The sequence below is a fragment of the Pteropus alecto genome, unplaced genomic scaffold (genome assembly GCF_000325575.1).
Source record: "Pteropus alecto unplaced genomic scaffold, ASM32557v1 scaffold15, whole genome shotgun sequence".
In the NCBI taxonomy this organism is placed as follows: domain Eukaryota; kingdom Metazoa; phylum Chordata; class Mammalia; order Chiroptera; family Pteropodidae; genus Pteropus; species Pteropus alecto.
The window spans coordinates 3,087,539-3,112,072 of record NW_006436286.1 but is presented as its reverse complement, the minus strand read 5'-3'; the positions used below and the strand labels follow the sequence as shown (position 1 = coordinate 3,112,072).

Genomic DNA, 24,534 nt, shown 5'->3' with positions numbered 1-24,534 from the left:
ACTGTGCAGGCATGATAAATAAGTAGCCAATGAGTAAATGATCTCCTGTCCACTTCCCTCCCCACGGTTGGGCTAGATTCAAAGCTCCAAGCCCTTGGCTGACCTTTGTGGTGACCAGACCCCTCATCCTGAGCAGTCTTGCTCTCATGAACTAAGGGGCGACTCGAGGGGCTCATGAATAACAAAGGCCCTCCTGCGACTCAGGGAATTCCAAGAATATAGAGTCCAGAAGGACTTAGGAACCACGAACGAAGGCAAAATTTAGTATACGACAGGCACAAACTGGAAGAAATGAACTTGATTGACCAAGAGCTTCTCCAAAGTAATATTTAATGCCAGACGACAGTAGCACAAGGTCCACAGTGTTCTGAGGGAAAGAAAACTTTCCGCAAGAACCTTGCACCCAGCCGAGTTGTTTTCATATAAAGTCAATTATCAACTCAGCGGAGGAATAAAACTAAGGCAGGGAAGGCAGCCCTTGCGAGGAAAAATAAACCTACTAGCTGTTAAACTCAACAGAGGAAAACATTAACGAACACGTTCTTGAGCATCAGATCCACTTACGCAGGGATCTGAGTTTCTCTGCCTGAGCACTGGGAGCATTTGGGGTTGGAAAATTAACTCGTCGTTGTAGGGGCTCTTGATCCATTGGAAGGTGTTCAGCGGCAGCCCTTAACTTCTTTCCTTTCCACTTCAAAGCCCCTCCGTCTTCCCCCGCCCTTGTCTCTTTCTCCTGGCCAGCCGCTCCAGCAACTCCACGTTGGAACTGAGTAACCGAGTCCTTCCTGTGACTCAACTGCTTTCCCAGCACTCCCTTCCCAAAAGCTTGCAGGGGGTGTAAAGCCATTTACTATGCGAGGGAGAGCACAGCGAACTGTGTAAGTTTTCAGGCTGGAAGTTTAGCCCAGAACTCCTGCTCCTCCCTCAGGTCCCCACCAATCACGAGAAGGCAGTCCGGGCCAGCCCTGCTTTCCCAGGGTTACACTGATGGCCGCTCCTCGTTTGGGTTTCCAAGCGCAGGAAAGCAGATGGAGAGCTGGAGCTTCAAGGCTGCTCGTCCAGGAAACAGGTCTGCCATCAGCCGCAGTGGTGCCAGAATCTGTCATTTTAGTGAGTACCTTACTTGTCTCCTCTTGGAAGGTTTGCTGGGCTGGTACATGCACTTGATCAAAAATAACAAGCAAACAAAACCAACAAATCAAAATACTCTCACCGTGACTCAGCCATAAAAAAATAAACAACAATAACCAAAAAACCCTTGAAGCTAAGCAGGGTCGGGCCAGGATGGGAGACCAACTAGGAAGACCAGGTGCTATAGGCGTAAAAATTTTCAAAAATAAAAAATAAGGGATTGGAAGCTGACAAGGTCCTTGCAATCTGTGAGGTCAACCAAGGGCTGCCTCACTTAAAAAATATATAAAGAGATAAAAAGTATAAATAAATAAAAAATAAAAAACCCAAAATCTTACATTTGCAATGACATGAATGGAAAATAGGGTATGATGCCGAGTGAAATGATGTCGATGTTGTAATAACTATGTGTGGTACCAGGTAGGTACTAAACTAATCAGGGGGATTACTTTGTAAGTTAGATAAATGTCGAACCACTATGCTATGCACCTGAAACTAATATAAAATAATCTTTAATGTCAATTCTAATTGGAAAATGAAATTAAAAAAAAAAAATACCCTCGTTGAAGTCTTGGGCAGCCAAGGTATTCCTACCGGAATTTCTTAGCTGATGTGTGATATTATTTAGTAAGTTACCAGGAGTACATACATACAAAAACCTGTAAACACAGCAGCTGAGCTTTTCATTTTAAGCCTTTTGGGGCTATTTAATTGTTTAAAACCCATGTACATGTGTTAACTTGATAACACATTTTGGAAAAGAGTTTAATTGAGTCCCGGTAGCAACTGAGTTTTTCACTGTACTATCTACTTAGTTCCCTACCCACTCGTGGCAGATAGGGATCCAACTTCTGCATCATCCAGAAAGTATGCAAACTACTAGGAAACTTCAGGAAATATATACATGCAAACCTAAAGATCACCTAAGGGGCAGCCGCTTTTCTCCAGCTGGTCAAGGGAGGCCCCATAAACCCTGTATAGAAGTTTAAGGCAGGGTCTCGTTAGGGTTGGGGGGAATCACAGGGGCTTCTCGCTTTGAGACGATACATGCCAAACCACTGTTATTACTTAGATTACTTGGTGGGTACGTACTTAAGGGGAGAGAGGGAGGCTAACCCCTCTTGGCACTGCTGTTTATATGGATGTAGAGCTTGCATTTCAGATGAGAGCTTAGACACTTTCAAAAGCCCATCTGACCAGCAGTGCTACTGAGTGCCTTAGGAGACGATTCTCTGTGGTTCGGTATAAAAATCTGGACTGAGACTGGGGAAATTATCTCAGCTTTTTAACCAGTAAAGAATATTGGAAAATCTGGAACATGGACATAGAGCAACGCTAAGTTCACTGAAAAGACAGAAATGTAACTTTGTTGGGGAGGAGGAAACCTTACAGTTTTGATGAAGAGGATGGCGATTTTTTCTTTCTGGAGAAACAGAATGCTTAGGCTCATTTAAAGCTCCGAATGAATGGTCCATTTTCTTTTCGATGTATTTTGAATGTGGTGGAGGAAATAGTTTCAAAAAATTTCATCTAGATTGCAAAATTATGGAAACACCTCAAATGATGACCAACTTGGGAATGATTTAAGAAATTATGGTGCAGCTGTTCATTGGGATGCCAAACAGCCGTTAAGAAAAAAAAAAAAAACAAAATGAGGAAGATACCTGTGTACTGATAAGGAAAGACCGTCAAAAATCCATTGTAAAAAAAAAAAAAATTTTAATGAACAAAAGAGTGTGCACTCTAGGCTACCTGTTGTATGAAAGTGGTTGAGAAATAAGAATCCATAGTCATACTGGCTTGAAGACACATAAAGAAACTCTGGAGGGGTGACATCAGAAGCATGGTGGAGCGAGAGATGTCCCCGGATCTCTCCCCTTGAAATAACAATAAGCCGAACATCTAAAACTCAACAAATACCACGCGACCTGCACACAAGCACATGTGAGCGAGCGATCTGTGCATGAGAGCTTCCGCGGGTCAGAGCCGCGGGAGTCTGGGGAGGGGACTGGGAGGGACGAAGATGCTGCCTCTGCAGCCGGAGCTCCCTGCAGGAGGAGGGGGAGAGCAGAAATCGTGGCCTGTTCCCCAAAGGGCCCTGCCTGACAGAGCTGTGAGCTCCACCCAGGGGAGCCCAGGGATCAGGACAGAAAGTGGAGTGGGAACTAACTGCACAGGGGCAAGAGCTGGGTTTTAGCAGCTGCACTTGCAAAGTGGGAGGCTGAGACACCAAGACTAGCAGCAACTCCCACTCACCAACCCAGAGTGCGCCCTCCCTCAACCTCGTATCCTCACGATCTAGCACCACAGAGCCCTAGAGGGATTTGAGAAATGCTACCGCAACAATAATCCACCTAAGGGCTGGGACAAAGGGTAGCTATCCTCACCTGAAAAAGGCATCATCAGTCTCAAAGCAGAGATCCAAGAGGCTTGGACGCCACCTACTGGAAATCAAAAGACAAACACCTTATCAACAGGCTAAAGAGAGACCTCTATACAATAAATCTTTCTGGGAAAAAAAGGGGGGGAAGCAGAATACATTCCCATTAATGCCCAAGCAGAGGAATCATCTATCAAACACCATGAACAACTAGGGTGACAAGGCGGCTCAGAAAGAAAGAGGAAAATCTCCAGAAAATATGTGATTTAAATCGCAGAGAATTCAGAATTGTAATTCTGAAAGAACTCAATCAAATGCAAAATAACTCAAACCCACAATTCCGAGATCTGAGGGAAAAAAAAACATACCAGCAGAATGAGTATTTTAGCAAGGAGATTGAAACCCTAAAAAAGAACCGAATAGAACTTCTGGAGATGAAGAACACACTAAAGGAGATAAAAAGTGAAATAGCAAGCTTAGGAAATAGAGTCGACTAAACGGAGGAACGAATCGGTGATATCGAAGATAGAAATCTGGAAATCATTCAGAGAGAAGAAGAGAGAAACTGAAGAAAGAAAACTAATGAAAGAGAAATGCAAGAGCTAGCCGATACCATCAGGAGAGGAAAATAAGAATAATGGGTATTTCAGTAGGAGAAGAAAAGGTGAAGGAGTCAGAGAGCATATTCAGACAAATAGTTGATGAGAATTTCCCAAATCGAAGGGATGATCTGGAGCTTCAAATCTAAGAAGCTAATAGAACATCCAATTATCTCAACTCGAAAAATCCTCCTCCAAGACGCGTTGTATTAAAATTATCAAACATCAACAACAAAGACAGAATTCTCAGGGCAGCCAGAGAAAAGAAGATGGTAACCTCTAAGTAAAAACCATTAGATTATCATCAGACTCCTCAGCACAAACCTTACAAGCCAGAAAGGAGTAGAATCAAATATTCAAACTATTAAATGAAAGGAACTACCAGCCAAGGATAATGTATCCAGCTAAGCTCTCCTTTAGATATGAAGGAGAAATAAAGACCTTTCCAGACATACAAAAATTCAGGGAATTCTTCAATATGAGGCTTACATTACAGGAAATACTGAAATGGGTCAGTCCACCTGAAAGAAAATGACCAAACAAACAAAAAAAATACATAACTATAAGTAAGGCTACTAGCAGGCAGACAGAAGCAGAGTAGTGCAATCCTTACTGAGAACAGGGTATTATAAGCTTTAACAATAAGAAGAATGCTTATTGCAGGATGGAAATAAATGTTCAGCATACATAGGGACAATCTGAGACAACAGTTACAGAAAAGGGGAGGAATCAAAGGTCTAAATTTGCAAAGGGGAATGGAGATAAGGCACACGCAGAAGAAAACGGACTACTATATTTACGTATATGTCCTTTACATATTATTAATGGTAGCCGTACGGCAAAGATCTAAAACTGAAATACATAACATAAAATGAGAAGGACCAGAGGGAAAATCCACAAAACCCAACCAAATTAAAATAACAGGCAGAAACACAAGGGCGAGAAAACAATGGAAACACTGAGCTGCCAGAAAACATAAGATAACATGGCTATAGGAAAACCTAATATTTCAATAATCACCCTAAATGTAAATGGACTGAACTCACCAATAAAAAGGCACAGAGTTGCAGATTGGATCAAAAATACCTAGGAATAAACCTAACAAAACATGCGAAGGATCTATATAATGAAAACTATAGGACCCTATTTAAAGAAATTGAAGAAGACACAAAGAAATGGAAAGATATTCCATGTTCTGGGATTGGAAGAATCAACATAGTTAAAATGACCTTATTACCTAAAACATTATACAGATTTAACGCAATCCCCAACAAAATCCCATCGGCACTTTTTAAAGAAATAGAACAAAAAATTCTCAGATTTTTATGGTAGCCTAAAAGACCCCAAATCGCCAAAACCATCCTGAGATAAAAGAACAAGTCTGGAGGTACCACTCTGCCCGACTTCAAAGAGACAATAATCAGAATGGTATGGTATTCGCAGAAAAACAGACACACAGACCAGTGGAACAGAATCGAGAGTCCAGAAGTAAACCCATGTCTATATGGACAAATAATTTTCGACAGAAGAGACAAAAACATCCAGTGGAGAAAGGAAAGCCTCTTCAATATATGGTGCTGAGAAAACTGGAAGGCAATCTGCAAAAGAATGAAGCTAGATTGTTGTCTATCGCCACACACTAAAATTAACTCAAAATGGATTAAGGATCTGAACATAAGACCTGAAACAATAAATTGCATAGACGAAAACATAGGTACCAGACTCATGGACCTTGGTCTTAAAGAGGATTTTATGAATTTGACCTCAAAGGCAAGGGAAGTAAAAGCAAAAATGAGTGAGACGACCTAAAACTAAAAAGCTTCTGCGCAGCAAAAGAAACCGTCAAGAAGGCAGAGAGACAACCATCTGAATGGGAAAATATATTTGCAGGGTTGAGAAGCACTGCTCTATTGAAATCCTATTGAGCCGTAGTAATGAGGACATTCAAATGGCAATCCCACAATGCGCCGGGTACGGCAACGTGATGCCCAGATGCCAGGTCTCTTTAGGGTAAAACATGGCCGACATCCATGATTAATTATCATTTGGCAGTTTGTCAATACAGGAATGCTTCCACACAGCCACGCTGCCTTACGCACCGCACGGCTTAGAACTGCGGTGAAAAATGATGGTTTAATGAGTTTCACGGTAGTGATTCGCTGCAGGAAATTTGGAAGATGATGGGAAATATAAAGATGCGAACCCTCTAATCCTCACAACTGTGTTTTAAACAGTTTCATTTATGAGTCCTCGGCCAAGTAAATGATTTCGAGATCAAATGATTTCCCACAGAAGGAGAAGAGAGAGAGCTGGGCGGTCCAGAGGGCCGCCCCCACAGAAGTCCTGCAGGTTAAAGGCCTGTTATTCCATCTCTGGTAAACGCAGCTCCATGCCCGGGCTTGAAGGGGGCATGGGCTGCTAAGGGGAGCGTGAGAACCTGGAAACCACGTGACCTCTGCCAGTGTTTTCAGGCCCAGTCGGTCCTGGGGCACTCTCGGTTTCTTCATCTAGGGATTACGCACTGTGAACAAACTCTCCTCGACGCTTCTGCGCTACGTTTGAAATGTGCGGTTGACAGGGACCAGGTATGAAGGCTTAGCCCTTCGCTGACACTGTGAGGACCGGGTGACTCAGACCTACTTTAGGGATACATGTGGGAGGCAGCAGCACGCAGTGCTCAGGAGAATTGCCTGGAACGAGACGGCTCTGGGTTCAAGTCCAACTAATGCCTGTTACAGACTGAATGTTTTTGGTTTGTATCACCCACAAATTCTTATGTTGAAGCCCTAATCCCCAAATGTGATGGTATTTGGAGGTGGATCTTTGGGAATTATTAGGTTCAGATGAGGTCATGAGGGAGAGGCACCCATGATGGGATTAGAGCGCTTCTAAGAAGAGGAAGAGACACCAGAGCTCCCCCATCCTCCACCATATGAAGGCGCAGAAAGAAGGTGACCATCTGCAAGCCAGCAACAGGGCCCCCCGCCGGGGAGCAAATGGGCCAGCACCCTGATCTGGGGCTTTCTAGCCACCAGAACCGTGAGAAACAGACACCTGCTCCTTAAGCCACGCAGTCCACGGTGTTTGTCACGGCTTCCGGGGCTGGGACGGCCTCTTACATCCTCTCTCTCGGTAAACAGAGATGATCACACCATCTACCACGCAGGGTTACTGAAGATTTACTGACAAATTGCGTGTAAGTAAAACTAGGCACAGTGTTTGGAACTTAGCGCTCAGAAAATGGTACTGTGATGATAAATATTAACAATCATAAAACCAAGCTGTTTGGGGAGGGCATGGCTACCTTCAGGACAGAAACACATGTGTGTCTTTTTGCTTGTCTTTTACATGGATGGCCTCCATAGGAAATCCTGAGTACTACAGCATCCCGCAAAACTGACGCTCGCTCTTGCCACCATGGAGATATTGCTTCGCGTCAAGTGTTTGCAGCGCCTCGCAATTCCTCGTCCTGTGAGAGCGCTTCATAGAGATTACAGGACAGCGACCCCTCAGAATTTTTCTGACTATGACTCCATGAAGCGGGACTTCAAACTGGAGGTTCCGGAGTATTTCAACTTTGCTGGAGATGTCCTAGACAAATGGACTGACATGGAAAAGGTACAGAGCAAGGGCCAGTCAAACTACAGTTTCCAACTGGGAGTGATTTTGCCCCTAAGGGACATTTGGCAAAGTCTGGGGACAATTTTGTTGCCACAACTTGGGGGACGGTTGTGCCGATGGGTGCCAAGCGAGGATGTCAACTAAATATCCTATAATGCACAGGACAGCTCCCCCCAGCAAAGGCTCAAAGTGTTAACAGCTCCATAGCTGAGAAAGCCTGCGTTATAAAGATGTGTGATTATAGGTTAATTTAAGAAAAAGGAGTAGAGAAGTGATTCCAGGAGTCGGAAATGGTAGGAAACGAGGCATAGATACAGCCCTGAGAAAAATGAGAAATGGCTTGTGCCCAAACGAATGACATAGCAACCAACTCTAGAAACAAGGACCCCTGAGGTACTTCCGTGTGTGCCCTAACGAATGACCTACGAACTTTCTTCAGAGAAAATATTCTATTAGTTGGTTTAAAATAGAATTTAGCTGCACGACCACCTTAAAACTCAAGACTGAACTGTCTTTCCTCAGGCTGGAAAGAGACCTTCCAACCCGGCCTTCTGGTGGGTAAACGGAGATGGAGAAGAAGTGAGATGGGGTTTTGAAGAACTGGGATTTCTGTCCAGGAAACTCGCCAACATCCTGACGGAATTCTGCGGCCTACGAAGGGGAGATCGCGTAGTCGTGATTCTGCCCCAGATCCCGGAGTGGTGGCTTGCAAATGTAGCCTGTCTGCGAACAGGTTAGTAACGTTTGTGATCCGATCATTTTTAAAATAGGCTGATGGGAGATCTTCCAAAAGTAATTGTTAGATGTTCGTTTGGGCAAATTATTTGAGGAACTGTATGCAAGACAGTATTATTCTCAGGAACCGTAAAATGTATTGGAAACATGCTCTATCTTTTGGCCTAAACTAGGAGTTGGGTTTTTCAAAATGAAATAGTTTTATTAAGTGAATGCCAGTCAACAATCGAACACCCTCATACCTACAGCCCTTCTCCTCCTGTAGGACCATCGCGATCATGTGACTCTCAGTGCAGCCTCAAACTCAAAGCACCCACCCCGGTTCCTGTTTCCTGCCTTTATTGCTCTCATGAGTAATTACCATTCATCTGGGGCACTAAAGCCAGACATCTGTGACTCCTCCTTCCTAATGGCGCCCCATGCCTTGTAAACTGCACCTCCGACATGTCTCCAGAGTCTCTCTTCTCCAGGTCCATCACCATGGCCTTGCTTCACATCTTCACCATCCCAAGTCTTCCTAATTCTGTCTCGTGGGTGCCCTCACCCTGCCCCGATCCGGTCCATCCTCCGTAGCCAGCGTCCTTTCTAGCACACGCATTGATCCCATCATTTTGCTGCTTGACATTATTCGGCGACTCCCCGTTCTTCGGGGGTGTGGCAAAAGGCTCTAGCTACCTTCGCTTTATCGCTCTCACTTTCTCGGCCTCGCGCTCTGTGCTCCAGCCCTGTCAGATGTCCTCCCGTGAGGCTCGCCATCCTTCCCGTGCCCTGGCTTCTGTGCACGCTGCTTCCCGTGCTCGCAGAGCCTTCCTCGCACACCTAACCACCTGGACTGCCTGTCAGTCTTCCCCGTCTTGGCTCGGATGTCACCTCCTCAGGCGACCCCAGCCTGCTAGTCTTCGTGGAAGAATCACAAAGGAGCTCATAGCTGTTGATTTCCTAATAATTTTCCCTCTCGATAAACCTTAGCTAAGTGAAATATCTACAAGGACTTCTGCTGCTCATATAGTTCCTGGAGTTATATACGTGAGTGATGAAATGGTAAAGAAAGGCAAAGTCACGGTCAACGCAACATTCTGGATAAGAGCTACCTGGGAATTCGGGGCAGGGCACACAAGGGGGCTTCAAACATATGGTTAAATTCTCGTTCTTAAGCTGGGTGGTAGACTAGACGATGCTCGCTTTCATGTTTTCAAAGGGAATTACGCATTTACACCACAGAAACTCTGTTGCACGTTTGGTATATTTTGCAATAAAAAAAGAAAAATGTATGATTGCATGATGCCTTTGGAGGGGTCTTAAAAGGTTTGGAAACGCATTCCCACGTGGGAGAGTAGTGGGGTGAGTTTTCGCGTGCTTTCCGAAAGGGAGAGGCACAGAGTCCCAGAGAGGAAAGACACTAACCTGTGATTCTCATGGCGCGTCTCTGACCGGCAGCGTCAACGTCACGGGGAACTTGTCAGAAGCGTAGATTCTCCAGCCTCACCCAAGACCTACTGAATCCAAAACTGGGGTGGAGATGAGCAGAATCCAGCCATCGGTGTTTTAACAAGCCATCTGGGTGACTGCCTCTGCGTCCCTGGGAACAGTAAAAGCCACTGGGGAGCGAACACCCTCCACCCCTCTCTGGAGGTCTGGGACTTAGGCGTGGTAGGGTGCGGGGTCTAACATACAGAGATGTAGATACAGATGCTGATGTATATAGATATATTCTTGAAAGTCCATTAATCCTTCGAAAAAAATAATGGCGAAAATGTGTTCAGCACTGTTTTAACTCCCTTACACATTTTAACTCATTTAATCCTCAATAATCCTATAAAGAAGGTGGAACCAGTTATTATAATCCCCATTCTACAGATGCAGAAGCTGAGGCTCATGGGGGCAAAGCGGCTTGTGCAAAGCCCAGCTGTGAGGGTGTCTGGCTCCAGGACACACTCTGAACCATCGCATATCACCGGAGAGTGTAATTGACCTCAGACAGGAGTAGAAGCAAGAAAAGTTCTCAATCCTTCTCTTTGGAAAGAAAGCACAAAACTATCACTTACATTTTAAGAGGCGCTGGATGAAGTGGCCAATGTACAGCTCTGGGGGGGCCAGGCTGCGGGGTCCAGTTCCTGCACTGCTACTTTGTACTTCGGGGATTTGGGACAAGTTACTCAGAGCTTTTGTGTTTGGGGCTTTGAGGTGGGGATTAGATGAGGTAAAACATGCAAAACACTTAGAATAACACCTGACACTCAAGTATTCGACGGATGTCGGTAACAATATACTTTTCAGGCCAAATCCTCTTTATGGTCTTTAGAGGGAAGATAATTATCCAGCATTTCACACCCTTTCGTGTTAGGTCAAAGGGTTGCAGCTGTGAGACCCCATGAAAGACAGAAGCTGAATAATGAAAGGAAGACCAATGGATACCCTGCCTGGGAGGCCGACTAACTCAGAGAAAGGCAGAATGTACGTGAGCTACCTGCACAGTCCTCACGTGAAGGAAATTCTTCCTTCTAAACGTTGCTTCTTTTCTGCTCCTTTAGGGACAGTTTTGATTCCAGGGACCACTCAGCTGACCCAGAAAGACGTCCTCTACAGACTGCGATCTTCGAAGGCCAAGTGCATCATCACCAATGAAGCTATGGCCCCCACGGTGGATGCTGTTGCCCCTGAATGTGAAAACTTGCACTCCAAGCTGGTCGTGTCTCAGAACTCCAGGGAGGGGTGGGGGCACCTCACGGGGCTGATGAGGTGAGTAGCCGCCATGGCTGCCCAGCAGTCTCCCGAAAGAAGGGCGATGCTAGAGAGATCCTCGGCCCGGAGTGTGCCGTGATCAGGAGACAAAGATGAAAAGCCACAGGCCATTGGGATGCATGGTGACAACGGCCGTACTGACAGGCAAAGGTCTGAGGCAGGAAGGAGCTCGGGGTGCTTTTGAGGGTTGGGGTTTGCGGGAAGCGGACCCTGAGACAGAGACTGTGTAGAAGTGTGTTAAGGAGTTTTCTTGGGATCAACCCTTTGAACGAAGGGCAAAGATGGAGGATTGGGCAGGGCAAGAAATGGATCTGCCCTGTATCCCAGAACAGCCCTCGGCCAATGCACTGGGAGCTCTGGAGCTTGGACAACCCCTTGAAGCTGTGCCCAGCTAAAGGAGGAGGCACTGCCCACCCCGATCAGTAACCGGTGGGTGCTGTCCCCAGAAGGGAGCCTGACCTTGGGTAAGGCGGCTGTCTTCAGCCAAGGCCATCTTTAAAGAGGGCTCCCGCACCAGGATGTAGGAAAGTGTAGCCCAGTGTCAACCACAAAGCAGCCCCCGGGGAAACAGGACAGTCACTCCTTCCGTGTGGGCTGTATCACTCCCTTGCTGACAGCAACACCCCTCTCAGGTTATAAGGGTCAGAACACTTAATGGATGCAATTCAAAAACTGTCCCCACTGATCCAAGCCCTGCTATAGATGTTCCAGAGACCCTCAGAACTCCAGGAATTGGTTCTAACTCAGCCTGCGGCTGGTAGCAAATTCCCCCTAGAACGAACATGTGTTACTCAAGGATTTGGGAGCCTGCTTGCGACTACAGACTCATTCCTACCTTCTCTAAAAATAGCCGACACTTCCTGGGTTCTTACCAGAGGCCTGGTACCATTCTAATAAAAACAGTGTTATCCCTGCAAGAGTAGCTCTGTGGCACCGGCTGTGTGCCCTGACTGTCGTAAGCACTTCAGATATATTAACTCACATCTCACAACGAGCTAGGAAGCCGGGACGATGAGTATGCAGGTGAATAAGGCCAAACGCTGGGGTAGGCAGAGCTGGGTTCTAAGCCAGGCAGTCGGGCCCACTCCTGTCATGTTTACAGCCTCCAGTAGTGACAGACCAGTAGGATAACCCCACCTCAGGTTCCAAAAGCGATCGTATATGCGATAGAAGTGACATGACACAGCTATAGGTTCTAACTATTTTTAAGCAAGATAATTATGGAATCATAGACTAAACACTTAGTCTAGCTTTGTTAGACTCTTAAACTGCTGTTCTATATTTCTCGTGGCCCGGGTGTTTCTGATTCATTCATTCTCAGCCTAGGATTCCCAGATGAAATCTACGCTTCTTAGATCCTGGATGCTCGGAGCTGCCCTCCTCCCAGCTGCCCCAACGTAGGGCTTACAGAGCGGCCCGGCCATCCCGCGGAGGCATTAAATGTGCCCCTTCCTTTCAACTGGGTCCTCCCTTCCCTGGGCAGATGCTCCGTCCTCCTCCGCCTGACTGTTCACTGTATTCCCAACTATGGAGACTCCCTCTTGGGAAACGGAAAAGCAATCCTGCAGTTCTTCATAAATCCCTGATTACGAGATCCCAGAGCCCTCAGTCTCCTGGAGGTGTGATAACTCTTGAGTTTTTTAAATGCTTTAACTCTTCATCATACAGGAAAAAGCTATGAAACCGGCCATTATAAATGGGCTCCTGATGGCAGAGTTTAGTCTGATTCTGGAAAGCACCTAAAGAGATGGAGAGGGAGATGGCATTTCCCTTGGACATCAGCCTAGATCACTGGGGCCTGACCCACGAGATGAGGGCGTCCGAGCGGATGGTTTCTCGGATCCTTTTCTGTGCTGACGGCCTCTGGCGTGCTGCTGGCGAATGTACAGCATCACCATCCTTCTCTCTTCCTAGACATGCCAGTGACAACCACACCTGTGTGAGGACAAAGCACGATGAGTTGATGAGCATTTTCTTTACCAGCGGAACGAGCGGGTTTCCTAAGATGACCGGACACACCCACAGCAGTTTTGGTTTAGGATTATCTGTCAATGGGAGGTACTGTCACGGAACTGCAGCTGGAAGCCTCAACGTCACAGAGGTGATGATTCATTTATTGGTCTTTTAGATTTGTTTTTCCTATATAGATCAGGGCTATTCTTTGTTTTCCCAGGTTCTGGCTGGATCTGACACCTTCGGACGTGATGTGGAACACGTCGGACACGGGCTGGGCAAAGATGGCATGGAGCAGTGTTTTCTCTCCGTGGACCCAGGGAGCATGTGTATTTGCACATTATTTGCCGCGGTTTGAGCCGACATCCATCTTGCAGGTCAGGCAGAGAGAGCACCAGAGGTCGACATTTAGAAATGCATTAGCAGTGTCACCGACAGGACTGGCGCACAAAGTCCCTTGCAGAAATCAGAATAGACAACATGATTTAAGAGATTTCATATCTAGAAAGTCAATAAGCCCAAAAAGATATACCGAGGCAAGGTGTGAGTACATTTACGTTAGCGTAAACAAGGTTCAGGTTCGTGCTGTGCCCCCCGCAGACACTTAGGCACTTCTTAAAGTTGTAGAAAGACCAAGCCTTTACGTCTTCCAAATTGCAGACTCTCGCCAAGTTCCCCATCACGGTCTTCTGTTCAGTGCCGACTGCATACAAAATGCTTGTACAGAGTGACATGACCAGGTAAGCATGGCGGGTAGGTAGGCACTTAGTGCGGGGAGGGCACAGGAAGAGGAAGCTAGAAAATGAAAGATCTTTCTGCCTAAAACATCCGTCTAGCTCCAAACTAGTAGGACTCAGTAATCTCTTCTCCATCTCCTCTTGCTTACATTCTGTGAACGATTCTTACTACGTCCAGGGCGGGCTCCTCCAAGCAAGGGGAGAGTAAGGAGGAGTTCAGCCCTGAGCCCAGCGGTTTTGGGTAAAAAAGATGTTTTATCTTTGGATGCTGACTGTTATTTGAGCTGAGAAAGTAGAGAAGCCGCCCCTATTGGGAGCCTTATCCCAGCAAGTAGGAAAAAAAAGGCAAATATCTTTTATTCTGTCACCGATACCATTTGAAAGGGGAGATTGGTACATGTTAACTGATTTTAATGAATTCTGAATAGGTATTCATATGACATGAAATTCATATATAAGAATATATAGCGAAATTCCTTCCTCCAGACTGTTGCCTGTCGCCCGGATCCCAGTGCGCACACAAGCCAACAGACACACGCTGTCACCGTCCTTTACAAATATAAATGAAAATGACATATGCACGCAGTTCTGCACCTTCTTTTTTTTTTTTTTTTTTTTTTTTTTTTTTTGCCTCACAATACCTCCTGGAACTGTGCGGTGCAGTATGGTAACCCCTAGCCAAAGGTAGCTATTTAAAATTTAAGTTTCGTTCAATTAAAAAACTCAGTTCCAGACTATAGTGAATAATAGCGTACTCCACATTTAAAGCTGCTACAAGGGTAGAGCTTAAAGGTTCTCATCACGAACAAAAATAATTTTGTAACAGGTGTTAACTAGACTTATTGTGGTGATCATTTCACAGTACATAAAAAATATCAAGTCATTGTGTTCTACACCTGAAACTAACGTTATATGTCGATTATACTTCAGAAAAAAAAAACAAACAGACAAACCTCAGTTTCTCGGTTGTACTAGTCATGCTTCAAGGGCTCAGGAGCCACACAGGACTAGAGGATCCTATAGTGGACAGCACCGATTATAGACTTTTCCATCGTAACAGAAAGTCCTGTTGGACAGCGCTGACCAGGAATGTCCTTTCTTTTTTATAGCTCTATATTATTCCATTGTATAAATATTCCGTAGTCAGTTTAACCAGACAAATGGTAAACTTTTAATCACTGATGTAACATCCTGGTTAAATATGATTAACATATGTGGTATGGCAAGGCTTTTCCTTGCGACAAATCACGTTCCTCTACTTCCCCCCCCACCCCACCCCACCCCCCAAAAAAAGGGAGAAAAGAAAAAGAAAAACTAGTGTTTTGGGAGTTATGATGTTAGAATGGTTTCTTTAGTATTGGAGGGGAGTTAGGAAGTTTTAGTTAAAGCATACTTTATACTGAAATTTCATTAAAATAATGCTAATTTCTACTTCTCTCCATTTTCCCTCCTAAATGTAACTCATTACCTGCCTTCTGAAAAGCTATGAGTTCAAAAGCTTACAGCACTGCGTGAGTGCTGGAGAACCAATCAACCTTGAAGTTACTGAACAGTGGAGAAGCAAGACAGGTCTGGATATTTACGAAGGATATGGACAGACTGAGACGGTACATAAACCTCCCTGGAAAAGACGGGGCTGGAGTCAGTTAAGTCAGATGAATGAAAACCAATGTTTTCATTTTATATTATATCCTTATGACTGTCTAGGGGCTAGGGAGAGAGTGGAGTGGTTAGGAGAAGAGTTAAAAAAAAACTTGAGACAAGCTAGTTGCAAAAAAACAACCCCACAACTCTGTAATAGACACAGTTGTTTAAATAGTCTAACAATAGTCCTGGAACTGTAGAATGAAAACAACCATTCATTGAGAATAAGCACTCTATAACCGATCAGGGTGAAGGCATTAAAACTACTTTTTAAATGAAAAAATACTCTTTACAGAAAGATTTTCCCTTACGTACTAGGGAACTTTCTTAGAGCTGCCTCAAAAATGGAAAATGCTGAGTTCCTTGTTACTTGAAATATTAAGAGTTTGCTGGAAAACTCCTTGACAGGCACGCTCGAAAAAGGGTTATCTAAAGAGATAGAAATAAGAATAAGAAATTCTAGAGAAAATAAATGAAATAATAGCGAAACTGGTTATTGTGTAGGAAACAGGGGTAAGATGAAGCAAGTGAGGGAAAGGCTGAGAAATTTTTCGCAATGTGTCTTTTTACAATGCTTCACTTTACAAAACCATGAGAATGTAGTGACTGGTCAAAACTTAAAATACCAAAAATAAAATAAAAAGTGACAAATTTATTAAACAGAAACAGCTCAAGTATTGTGCTGATAGGAGTGAAAATGTTTTTATAAATATGGATATTCTAATAATTAAGCTAAAATATATAAAATAAAGTTAAACATTATTTTATATATACATAAAATAAATTAAACATTATTTTTTTTTTATATAAACATTATATATAAACATTATACATATATATAAACATTATATATATATATATATTTGTTTGTTTGGTGTCTACCTCTCTACTTCATGAGAGCAGAGAATTTGTTTTATTTTGAGCCTGGTTCATACTAAGTCCTCGATAAATATTTGATTAATGAATGCATGACGAATAAATGGATAAGTTTTGTTACTTGTAATGTTACTTTATTCTTTCTTCTTATCTAGGTGCTAATCTGTGGAAATTTTAAAGGAATGAAAATTAAGCCTGGCTCAATGGGAAAGCCTTCCCCTGCTTTCGACACTAAGGTTTGCGTATACCCTTCCACAATAGTCCACAGGCCAATCTGTTTACCACCTACCCCCCTCCTACCCGTCCTTACGCTCCTAGTTTTGGTGATAATGTCATGTGACTTTCATGTCTTAGCTTCCATGGAAAGATGGAAATGGATTAGAACTATTTCTTTATTGGCCTCCAGTTTTTTTGGCCACCAGTTGCGTGAGCCAACTAAGTATTTTATAAATATGAACCCGCTGAATTTCCAGAAGGAGCCTATGAGACACGTGGTGATAGTAGAACCATTTTACAGATGAGGCCCCGCAGGTTAAGGAAGTCGCCCAAGGTCACAGTGCTGGCATTCAGTGCCAGGCAATCTGGCTCCCACACCTGTACTCTACCCACACCGCCTGCTCTGACCTCACCCCCACACTGCCCCGCCCGCCTGCTGAGGGAGGCCGAGCTCTCCCAAGAGAGTCCAGCACCCAAGACCCAGACACTCTTCCTCTCTCCTCACTTCCTGCCTGGCCGTTGCCCGGCTCTCTGGACCGTGGCCATTTCCACCCCCGACCCCTAGGCGGCTTCCTGTTAACCCATCTGCACGCTGCAGAGGGTTAGAATCGTTCTCAGAGCCCCAAGCTAAGTATAGCCCAAGGACCACTGACCCGTAAAAGAAATAAGAGCGACAGGAACACAGAGCAGAGGACTTCACAGAGCGCGCAGAACCAAACTCAACTGAGGCCTCCTTGTGGATTGGATACGAGCCGTGCTCACCAAGCTGACCTGCTCATGAAAACCGCATGCACACTTGTTAAAAATACTAACGCTCAGACCCGTCCCTAGGGGGTCTGATTCAGCGGGTTTAGGGTGGGACCCCGAAAGCTGTGTTTTAAACGAGCACCCAGGTAACTCTTAAGTTTAGGTGAGCTGGGTTGCTGATATCACTGTTCACAGAATGTACCAGATGCTGAGTCCTTTCCCTCACTCGAACTTTGCTGTGGGAACCTTGTCTCAAGGTGGGACTGCCAGCGTTTCAGGCCCGGCTCTGCATTCGCCAGGCGGGTGTCGCTGGGTGAGCTGTTTCTCAGCTAAGAGCATGTGCCAGGACATTCTGGCATCTGAGGACGTGCTCCAGCCAGCTGGATATCAGATTCTTGCAACTTCAAAGCGCAAAGCTCACAATGTCCATGTTTAACATTTTCGGACCCCTTGAACAATGAGCAATGTGGTTCTCTCCAGAGACAGAACGTTCTGTCTTTTTCCTGTCTCTTAAAGAGTAGTCTGTGAGAAGTATTTTTGGAACTCCTAAAATATGTCCTTTCCACTAATAAATAATTCCTTGATACTTGGAGCCAAATATTTCTTTAGATGACTGGCTGGGAATTCATATTTTTTTATTTGCAAGCACTTAAAAGTAAGGTTTTACATTTAGAATTGCTTTGCCTTTCAAGCTTCTCATTGAGGACACAAGCCCTCTTCCTTCTGGAAAGTGCCAGATAAGTATTATGCCTTATTTTCCACACAAGCCCCATCTCGGGGTTGAAGGCTGTTGTCGGATGTATATAAAAGCAGAAAAGAATTTTCATATTTACAAACAGCTAAAAGCCATTTAGAGCAAAATCATGAGATAAGCGATCAGCCTGAGAAATGCTAATCTGGATTTTTCAAAATTGGCTTTAACCCCCAGAGAGGTCCCACAGAGGAGGATGACGATGAAAAGTGGGGGGTCTGGGGGTCTCACGGCCGAGATTTCGATTCTAGCTCCATTACACACTGTTACTTAAACACTCTGCACCTCAGTTTCCCCAAACAGGCATGTAGTGAGGACTGAAGAAAATAAGGCTTGAGAGGTCCTCAGAGCTTTAGTGCTTAGTACTCAGAATACAGTTAAGTGCTTAATGAACACCGGCTCCAGTCAGGAACGTCAAGGCACCGCAGGGCGCAGGGCGTGAGGCACAGGAACATTCCCATTTCCTGCTTCCTCGCACTGGGCTTCTGAAGTAGGTTTGTTTGTTCCACAAAGTTTGAAAACCAGTAACGAAACGTTTGAGAGGAAAGGACAGCCAAGATACACTGCCGAGTGATGAGAGCAGGTTGCGAAGCAGTATGTTATGAAACATTCCTATTTTTATCTGGGTCTATAACATCTCTAAAGATATTTCTCAAGTGTGATTATTGCCGGGTGATAGAATTAAAGAAAACTTTTATTCTTCTTTCACATTTGCTAACCTGTATTTGACGATATATTTTGCAATAAGAATTTAAATGCATACGCTTCCCTTAGAAATTTAAAGTATACTTAAAATTTGCTTCGAGCGTGCATTCCGAAATGGCAAAAAAAATCAAAACGGAACATGTGAAGCAAAGATTTAAGATGTGGCGTTAAATAAAAATTCCTTTCCATAAATCGTTCTGTTTTATCCAAGATTCTGGATGAAAATGGCAACGTCCTACCTCCTGGACAAGAAGGAGACATTGGCCTTCGAGTCCTCCCTAACCGACCGCTGGGCCTTTTCACTCATTATATAGTAAGAGACTCATCAAATAACCTGCTGTTTTCTATTGGTTTCTCAAAATTCTGTCCTGAATAGCAGCAGCCCCTCAGGCAGGGAGCTAAAGGGACACTCGATGCTTGCTAGAGAAGGGGCGCTGCCTCCCCAGGGCTGGATCACTGCTCCAGGCCCACGAAGGCAAGAGGCAGGGAGCCCCAGAAAGAAGCCGAACCTCTTGGCGTACGCTGACCGCCCCCTCCCCCCCGCCGCCACCCCACACCATGAAACAGCGCCCCATCCTCTTCCTGAGATCCCATCAGTGGCCTCTCCCGAGGACTGAGAGGAAGAGAGAAGCGGGCGGGGGGCAGGGCTAAGGACGTCACCTCACTCGTGGCCTTCCAAGCCTGCCCCCCGCCCGCCCCCTGGATTTCCATTTCTCATCACAGTACATGAATAAGAGCAAACTTTACAGCGGCATGATCAAAGGTCAGGTTCTACTTGTCAGTGAGTTTTACCTGACACTACTGCATTTTTCTTCCCGCCAGAATGACAGAACCAATTCTCTGTTTTTGTATAAAACAAAACAAAAGGAAATCAAAAAAACGGTTCTTTGCATTGCTAGGTGCTGGTGCTTTCTTTCGGCTCTCAGGGCTCCCTTCACTCTTCTCCTCCCGGGTTTAACACTAGCCGCTTAGCAAAAGGCTTTTTCAGCCCGCTCCTCTGAGCTCTGAGCTCCTGCAATATTTACTTGCCTTGTGATCCACCTAAGACAAAGCTCAGGATAGAAACAGGCCCAGCCTCTGTGACTGAAGTTTTACCTTTTACATCCGAGCCAGCTCAGTGCTGGAATTTTATCCTCGTCTTCATCCTGAGGCTTCTCGAAGGAAGCAAACCTCTCTTTCTCCTGGAACATTTAAGCATTGAACGGAAGAGTCACATCCACGACAATAACAAAATGTTATTTGTGTCACAGGATAATCCGACGAAAACAGCGTCGACTCTAAGAGGCAATTACTACATCACTGGGGACAGAGGCTATATGGATGAAGATGGCTATTTCTGGTTCATTGCAAGATCGGATGATATTATATCATCCTCTGGGTAATTTTGTTTTTCGTCTGCGCATACGTTGGCGTTAACTGATCATCAACATTCGGGAGCGAACCTGCTGCTCACCTTTGGAAATTCCAGTCGTGTGTTTCTTTTCCCAGTTACCGAATTGGACCATTTGAGGTAGAAAGTGCCCTGATTGGGCATCCTGCGGTGGCTGAGTCAGCTGTCGTCAGCAGCCCAGACCCCATCAGAGGAGAGGTAAAAGAACCGATTCATCTCCACTTTATAATTTGTTAGAGGTCTAACACTTACTTTCAAACGGTATTTCATTGAATCGGAATTACCCAAACGATTCATTCGCTAACGGTGCAAGTCAGATAGAATCGCTAGAGTCACTACTAGTTGTGCAAGTCAGGAAGAGCTACTGAAGAATAAAACTGGAAAAATATACTACACAGAATTTGAGTCCTTTCCAGAGAGGGCGGGGCAATGACGGTGTCAGTGCCAACAACGCAGGCCGCACCAGGATAGGGTGTCAGAGGTCGGCTAGCTAGGAACGAGTTGTTACCTAGGTCTGGAAACCAACATGGTCCCTGGTGTAGCTGAGGATGACAGGCTGACATCAGATAGCAGGTGGAAGCAAGGGCAGAGACAGGGCCGAGGCAACCGGAAGCAGGCCGGGTAGGTAAATAAGCAGAGGATTCAGGAAATAAGCTACAAATAAGACAGGAATCCTGAAAGCTGTCCTATTGGGTGATCACATGGCAGTATGGGTTTAAAGCTTCCATGTCACTCTCTTCAGGCCCCCTTCGCCAGGCATGGCCCTCAATATTCCAGATAGAGGAGAGCAGGGGACAGATTCAGTGATGATTGATTGGGGTTTGCCCCTTCGCTCACAAATCCACCGGAAGCTTCTTCTGCACCTCTCCCCTAGCATCAGCCAACCATTAACTGTATCCACCTGGACAGGCGCCTACTTGGTAGCTGAGCCTGTGGGACCAGGGTTGGCTTGGCAGTCAGCGGATATCCCAGAGTATAACACAGCTAAGATCCATCAGTGGGTTGTGGTCTCCCCACCACCCCCCCCACTGCCCACCGCCCCAGCTCTGGTGTCTCGGGGTAGGGCTTGTATTAGCCAAGTGAGAAGGAAAGTTGGACCAGCTCAGTTTCCCAACATCCGCGAGTGGTAACATTTCCTGGCAGATGTGGGTGGGTGTCTGTGCACAAAGGGGTCACGTGCTGCATGCCATGGGCAGCAACTTTTTCTGGTAGCAGGCCTGTCCTAGCTGGGTTGGGTCTTTCTCCAGGCTAGGTCCTGCCAGGACTACGACTGAGTAGCAAGTTCCAGAATGGATCAAAAACAGATAAAATGAAGACTTTACGACAATATCCAAAATGATGGTCATTTTTACCTATCGACCAGTTTTGCAACTTATTGTGTGCATTTCACACTGTTGTCCATTTGGTAATGTTTTAGCTTTAAAATTTCCTAAAGCTATTTGCTAATCATAGCTACTTTGTTTTGTGAATATTTAATTTTTTCTCAGGTATTGTCCAAAAGCAAATGAGTTTGATATGAGTATTTTCCTAATTTAATTCCTGTATTGTGGTTTTGTGGTTGATTTTCACATTTTAGTATTTTTTGGAATTTCATGTGGTTGCTTTGCTTTTAAAAATTTTTCGCCAATGACTTAATTTACCTATTTAGCTACATTTTCACAATTTTTTAAAAATGTGTGCTTTCTACAAGCCTTCTTTAAAAGACGAAACTTTGACTAGGGCTAAAACAATGGATGACTCTTGTTATGGCTGTTACTCCCAATTTGGATTTGGTGGCACCTACTATCAAGTCGCCCAGCGTCTGGCCTCCAGGGAGGGCAGTGAATGGCTGTGCTGGCAGCGCCAGCAGAGGGCACTTAGACTCCAGACACTCTTGAAGGGGGCCACACACGAAGGGGGGGCATTCTGCCTTCACCGTTAATGCTCCCAACCCTTCGGGCAGGATTTCTCAACTCATTTCGGGGAGGGGGCACTCTGAACCAGGTCTGTGAGCATGAGGTGATGGCGTCTTCTGCCAGTGAGAGAGCGAGGCCACCGCCACTCCTACTCTTGTTCCTCGGGGCCACGTGAGTGGCTCAGAGCAACAGCAAGGTGGCTGCTGGGATCTCCACAGCCTGGCGTCAACAGAAGTGTGTCTGGATTAGAGGGCATGGTCTCAGTGAAGTCTTCTTTTCCACAGGAAACAGTGAGCCCAGGGTGAAGACTGCTCGCGAGGGCCAGCCTGGGGGTGGGGACCTGGAGCTAGGCTAGGGCAGGCTGGTTCGCTCCACCACAGACTATGCTCAGTGTACTGCCAAGTTTCCAACAGGAAACTTTTTTAAGGAGATAAGAGATGAGGCAAGAAGTCAAGGACAGAGATAATGAGAAACGGGTAACAAAGTGGAGTTCAAGATGTAGTTAGACGAGAAGGTTCCAGTGTAGATCATAGACGAGGCAGGGATGCCAGAAGCTCTCCGGTATAAGGTGCAGAACAGGAAGTGTGGGGGTCAGCTGGCTGGCGTAAGAGCACAGAGTGGGGATCAAACCCTATGAGACCCCTGGCCCACGCCGCCAGGCACTCAAGATTCCCAGTTAGAGAAAGTAAACAAGACACTAAAACATAAAAACACGCAATTCATCTTACCGGAGTTTCAAATATTTATTTTAGGTCGTAAAGGCTTTTATTGTTCTGAACCCTAATTATAAGTCACATGACCAAGACCAACTAAAAAAGGACATTCAGGAGTATGTTAAAAAAACCACAGCACCTTACAAATATCCCAGAAAGGTAGGTGTTCTAATTATGACAGATACTTGTTTAGTGTTCTGGAAAATTTCAGCTGTTTATTTTTTTCTATTTTAATGAACATTCTCCTCAAACATGCTCCACCAAATGTTCCAAACTGAACTAACGACAAGGGAAGAATCGGAATCTTCGAGGTTAAAATGAAACTCTTAATCTAACCTGTTGGGCTATTTGGCTCACCAGACTTGTAGTAAATACTAAATATCAAGAAAAATCTCAACAGTAACCCTCTCCCTTTTGGTCGTTACCCAAAATCCACCCCAATGAGTATCCTAATTCTTCGAACTAGGGTTCATAATAGAACTGCTACATAATTGACTTTGCCTAAAGATGAGAACTTCAGGGCTAATTTTCTTCCCTTGATACCAACAGGTAGAATTTGTTCAAGAGCTGCCGAAGACTATCAGTGGGAAGATAAAAAGAAATGAACTGAAGAAGAAAGAATGGGAAAAAATTTAAATCCATTCCATAATCACAGCACCTATAAAACAAAGATTGTAGAAACCACAAGATTATGTAGAGGTGATAAAAATGTGACAGTATGATTATAAACTATTGATTTAAAATATCTTGCGGTTATAACATCAGAGGCTGAATCCTGAAATAAAACACTCAGTAAATTCCTCTGCATTAATGTCAATGTTCTTAGAATTTGATACTATAAAAAGAACACCATCAATTGCTGAGGGATTTTTAAACGTATAGTATAGAAGCTGTTTCTGAATCAAATCTCTGACTTGTTAGTTTTCAAATCTTAGTTGAATAATTCTTCTGATGTTGATATGCAAATGAGAACCAATCTTCAAGTGTTGAAATAAAACTAAACAACTTATGAGTTTTTAGAAACATTAAAAATGTCAGTTAGATTATCATAATTCTCAAAGTAAAAGCATCTACCTGAAAATAGGCTAGGAATTTATATTAGTCATACTTTTATTCAAATAAAATAATTTAAAATTTGTTTCAAGGGCTAACTGTAAAAGAATAATATCACATACTATTATCGCTTATTATATTTAATCTAAGAAATGCAGTTTAAAAATATTTCATTTGTGGTTCTTCAAAAATGTATAAATTTAGCCAACGTTAATATGTGAAATATAAAATAGTAGAAGACATTTTCAGAATATTTGTAATGTTTTGGAATGCAAGGAATAACCATGATTCATACATGGAGAGAACGAAGGTAGCCAACTGGTGAGTGAAATTAAAAGCCTGTGAAATTCACGTTTTCTCTATTTTCAAGGCATGTGTGTGTAACAGCCCCACGTAGCCTACAGAGCTTATATGCTAAGTCCTCACAACTTGTAACCCTGTACGCTTTTTTCTCTTTACCACAGTTAAAGTCACATTAAGGTAAAAACATAGTTTAGATGTAAAGAAAGTTGATCAATTCCTCATTGAAGGTCTGAGTCTCAATGAATTTTTAGTAGAAACACTTACATTTCTGTCACAAACAGGGCTTGGTTTGGGGGAACTAAAGGTGAGTCCCCCTGAGGAATGAGACACGCCTGTGCTGTTG

General features: G+C 44.5%; 1 protein-coding gene across 4 annotated transcripts; it reads left to right on the top strand.

The window, feature by feature from the left end:
• Positions 1–23,642, top strand: ACSM3 (acyl-CoA synthetase medium chain family member 3). Of its 4 annotated transcripts, XM_006912540.3 has the most exons (14): positions 983–1,110; positions 7,476–7,728; positions 8,254–8,464; positions 10,998–11,205; positions 13,123–13,266; positions 13,382–13,538; positions 13,822–13,901; positions 15,382–15,505; positions 16,574–16,654; positions 19,049–19,150; positions 20,088–20,215; positions 20,326–20,425; positions 22,875–22,994; positions 23,385–23,642. In XM_006912540.3, the coding sequence occupies exons 2-14, from the start codon at positions 7,528–7,530 to the stop codon at positions 23,469–23,471; spliced, it is 1,743 nt and encodes a 580-aa protein (XP_006912602.1). In that variant the 5' UTR covers positions 983–1,110; positions 7,476–7,527; the 3' UTR covers positions 23,472–23,642. The 4 variants fall into 4 exon arrangements, with proteins under 4 accessions (XP_015445388.1, XP_006912602.1, XP_015445389.1 ...); XM_015589902.2 differs by lacking the exon at positions 7,476–7,728 and having other exon boundaries at positions 1–1,110; XM_015589903.2 differs by lacking the exon at positions 19,049–19,150.
• Positions 23,643–24,534: the final 892 nt, after the last annotated feature.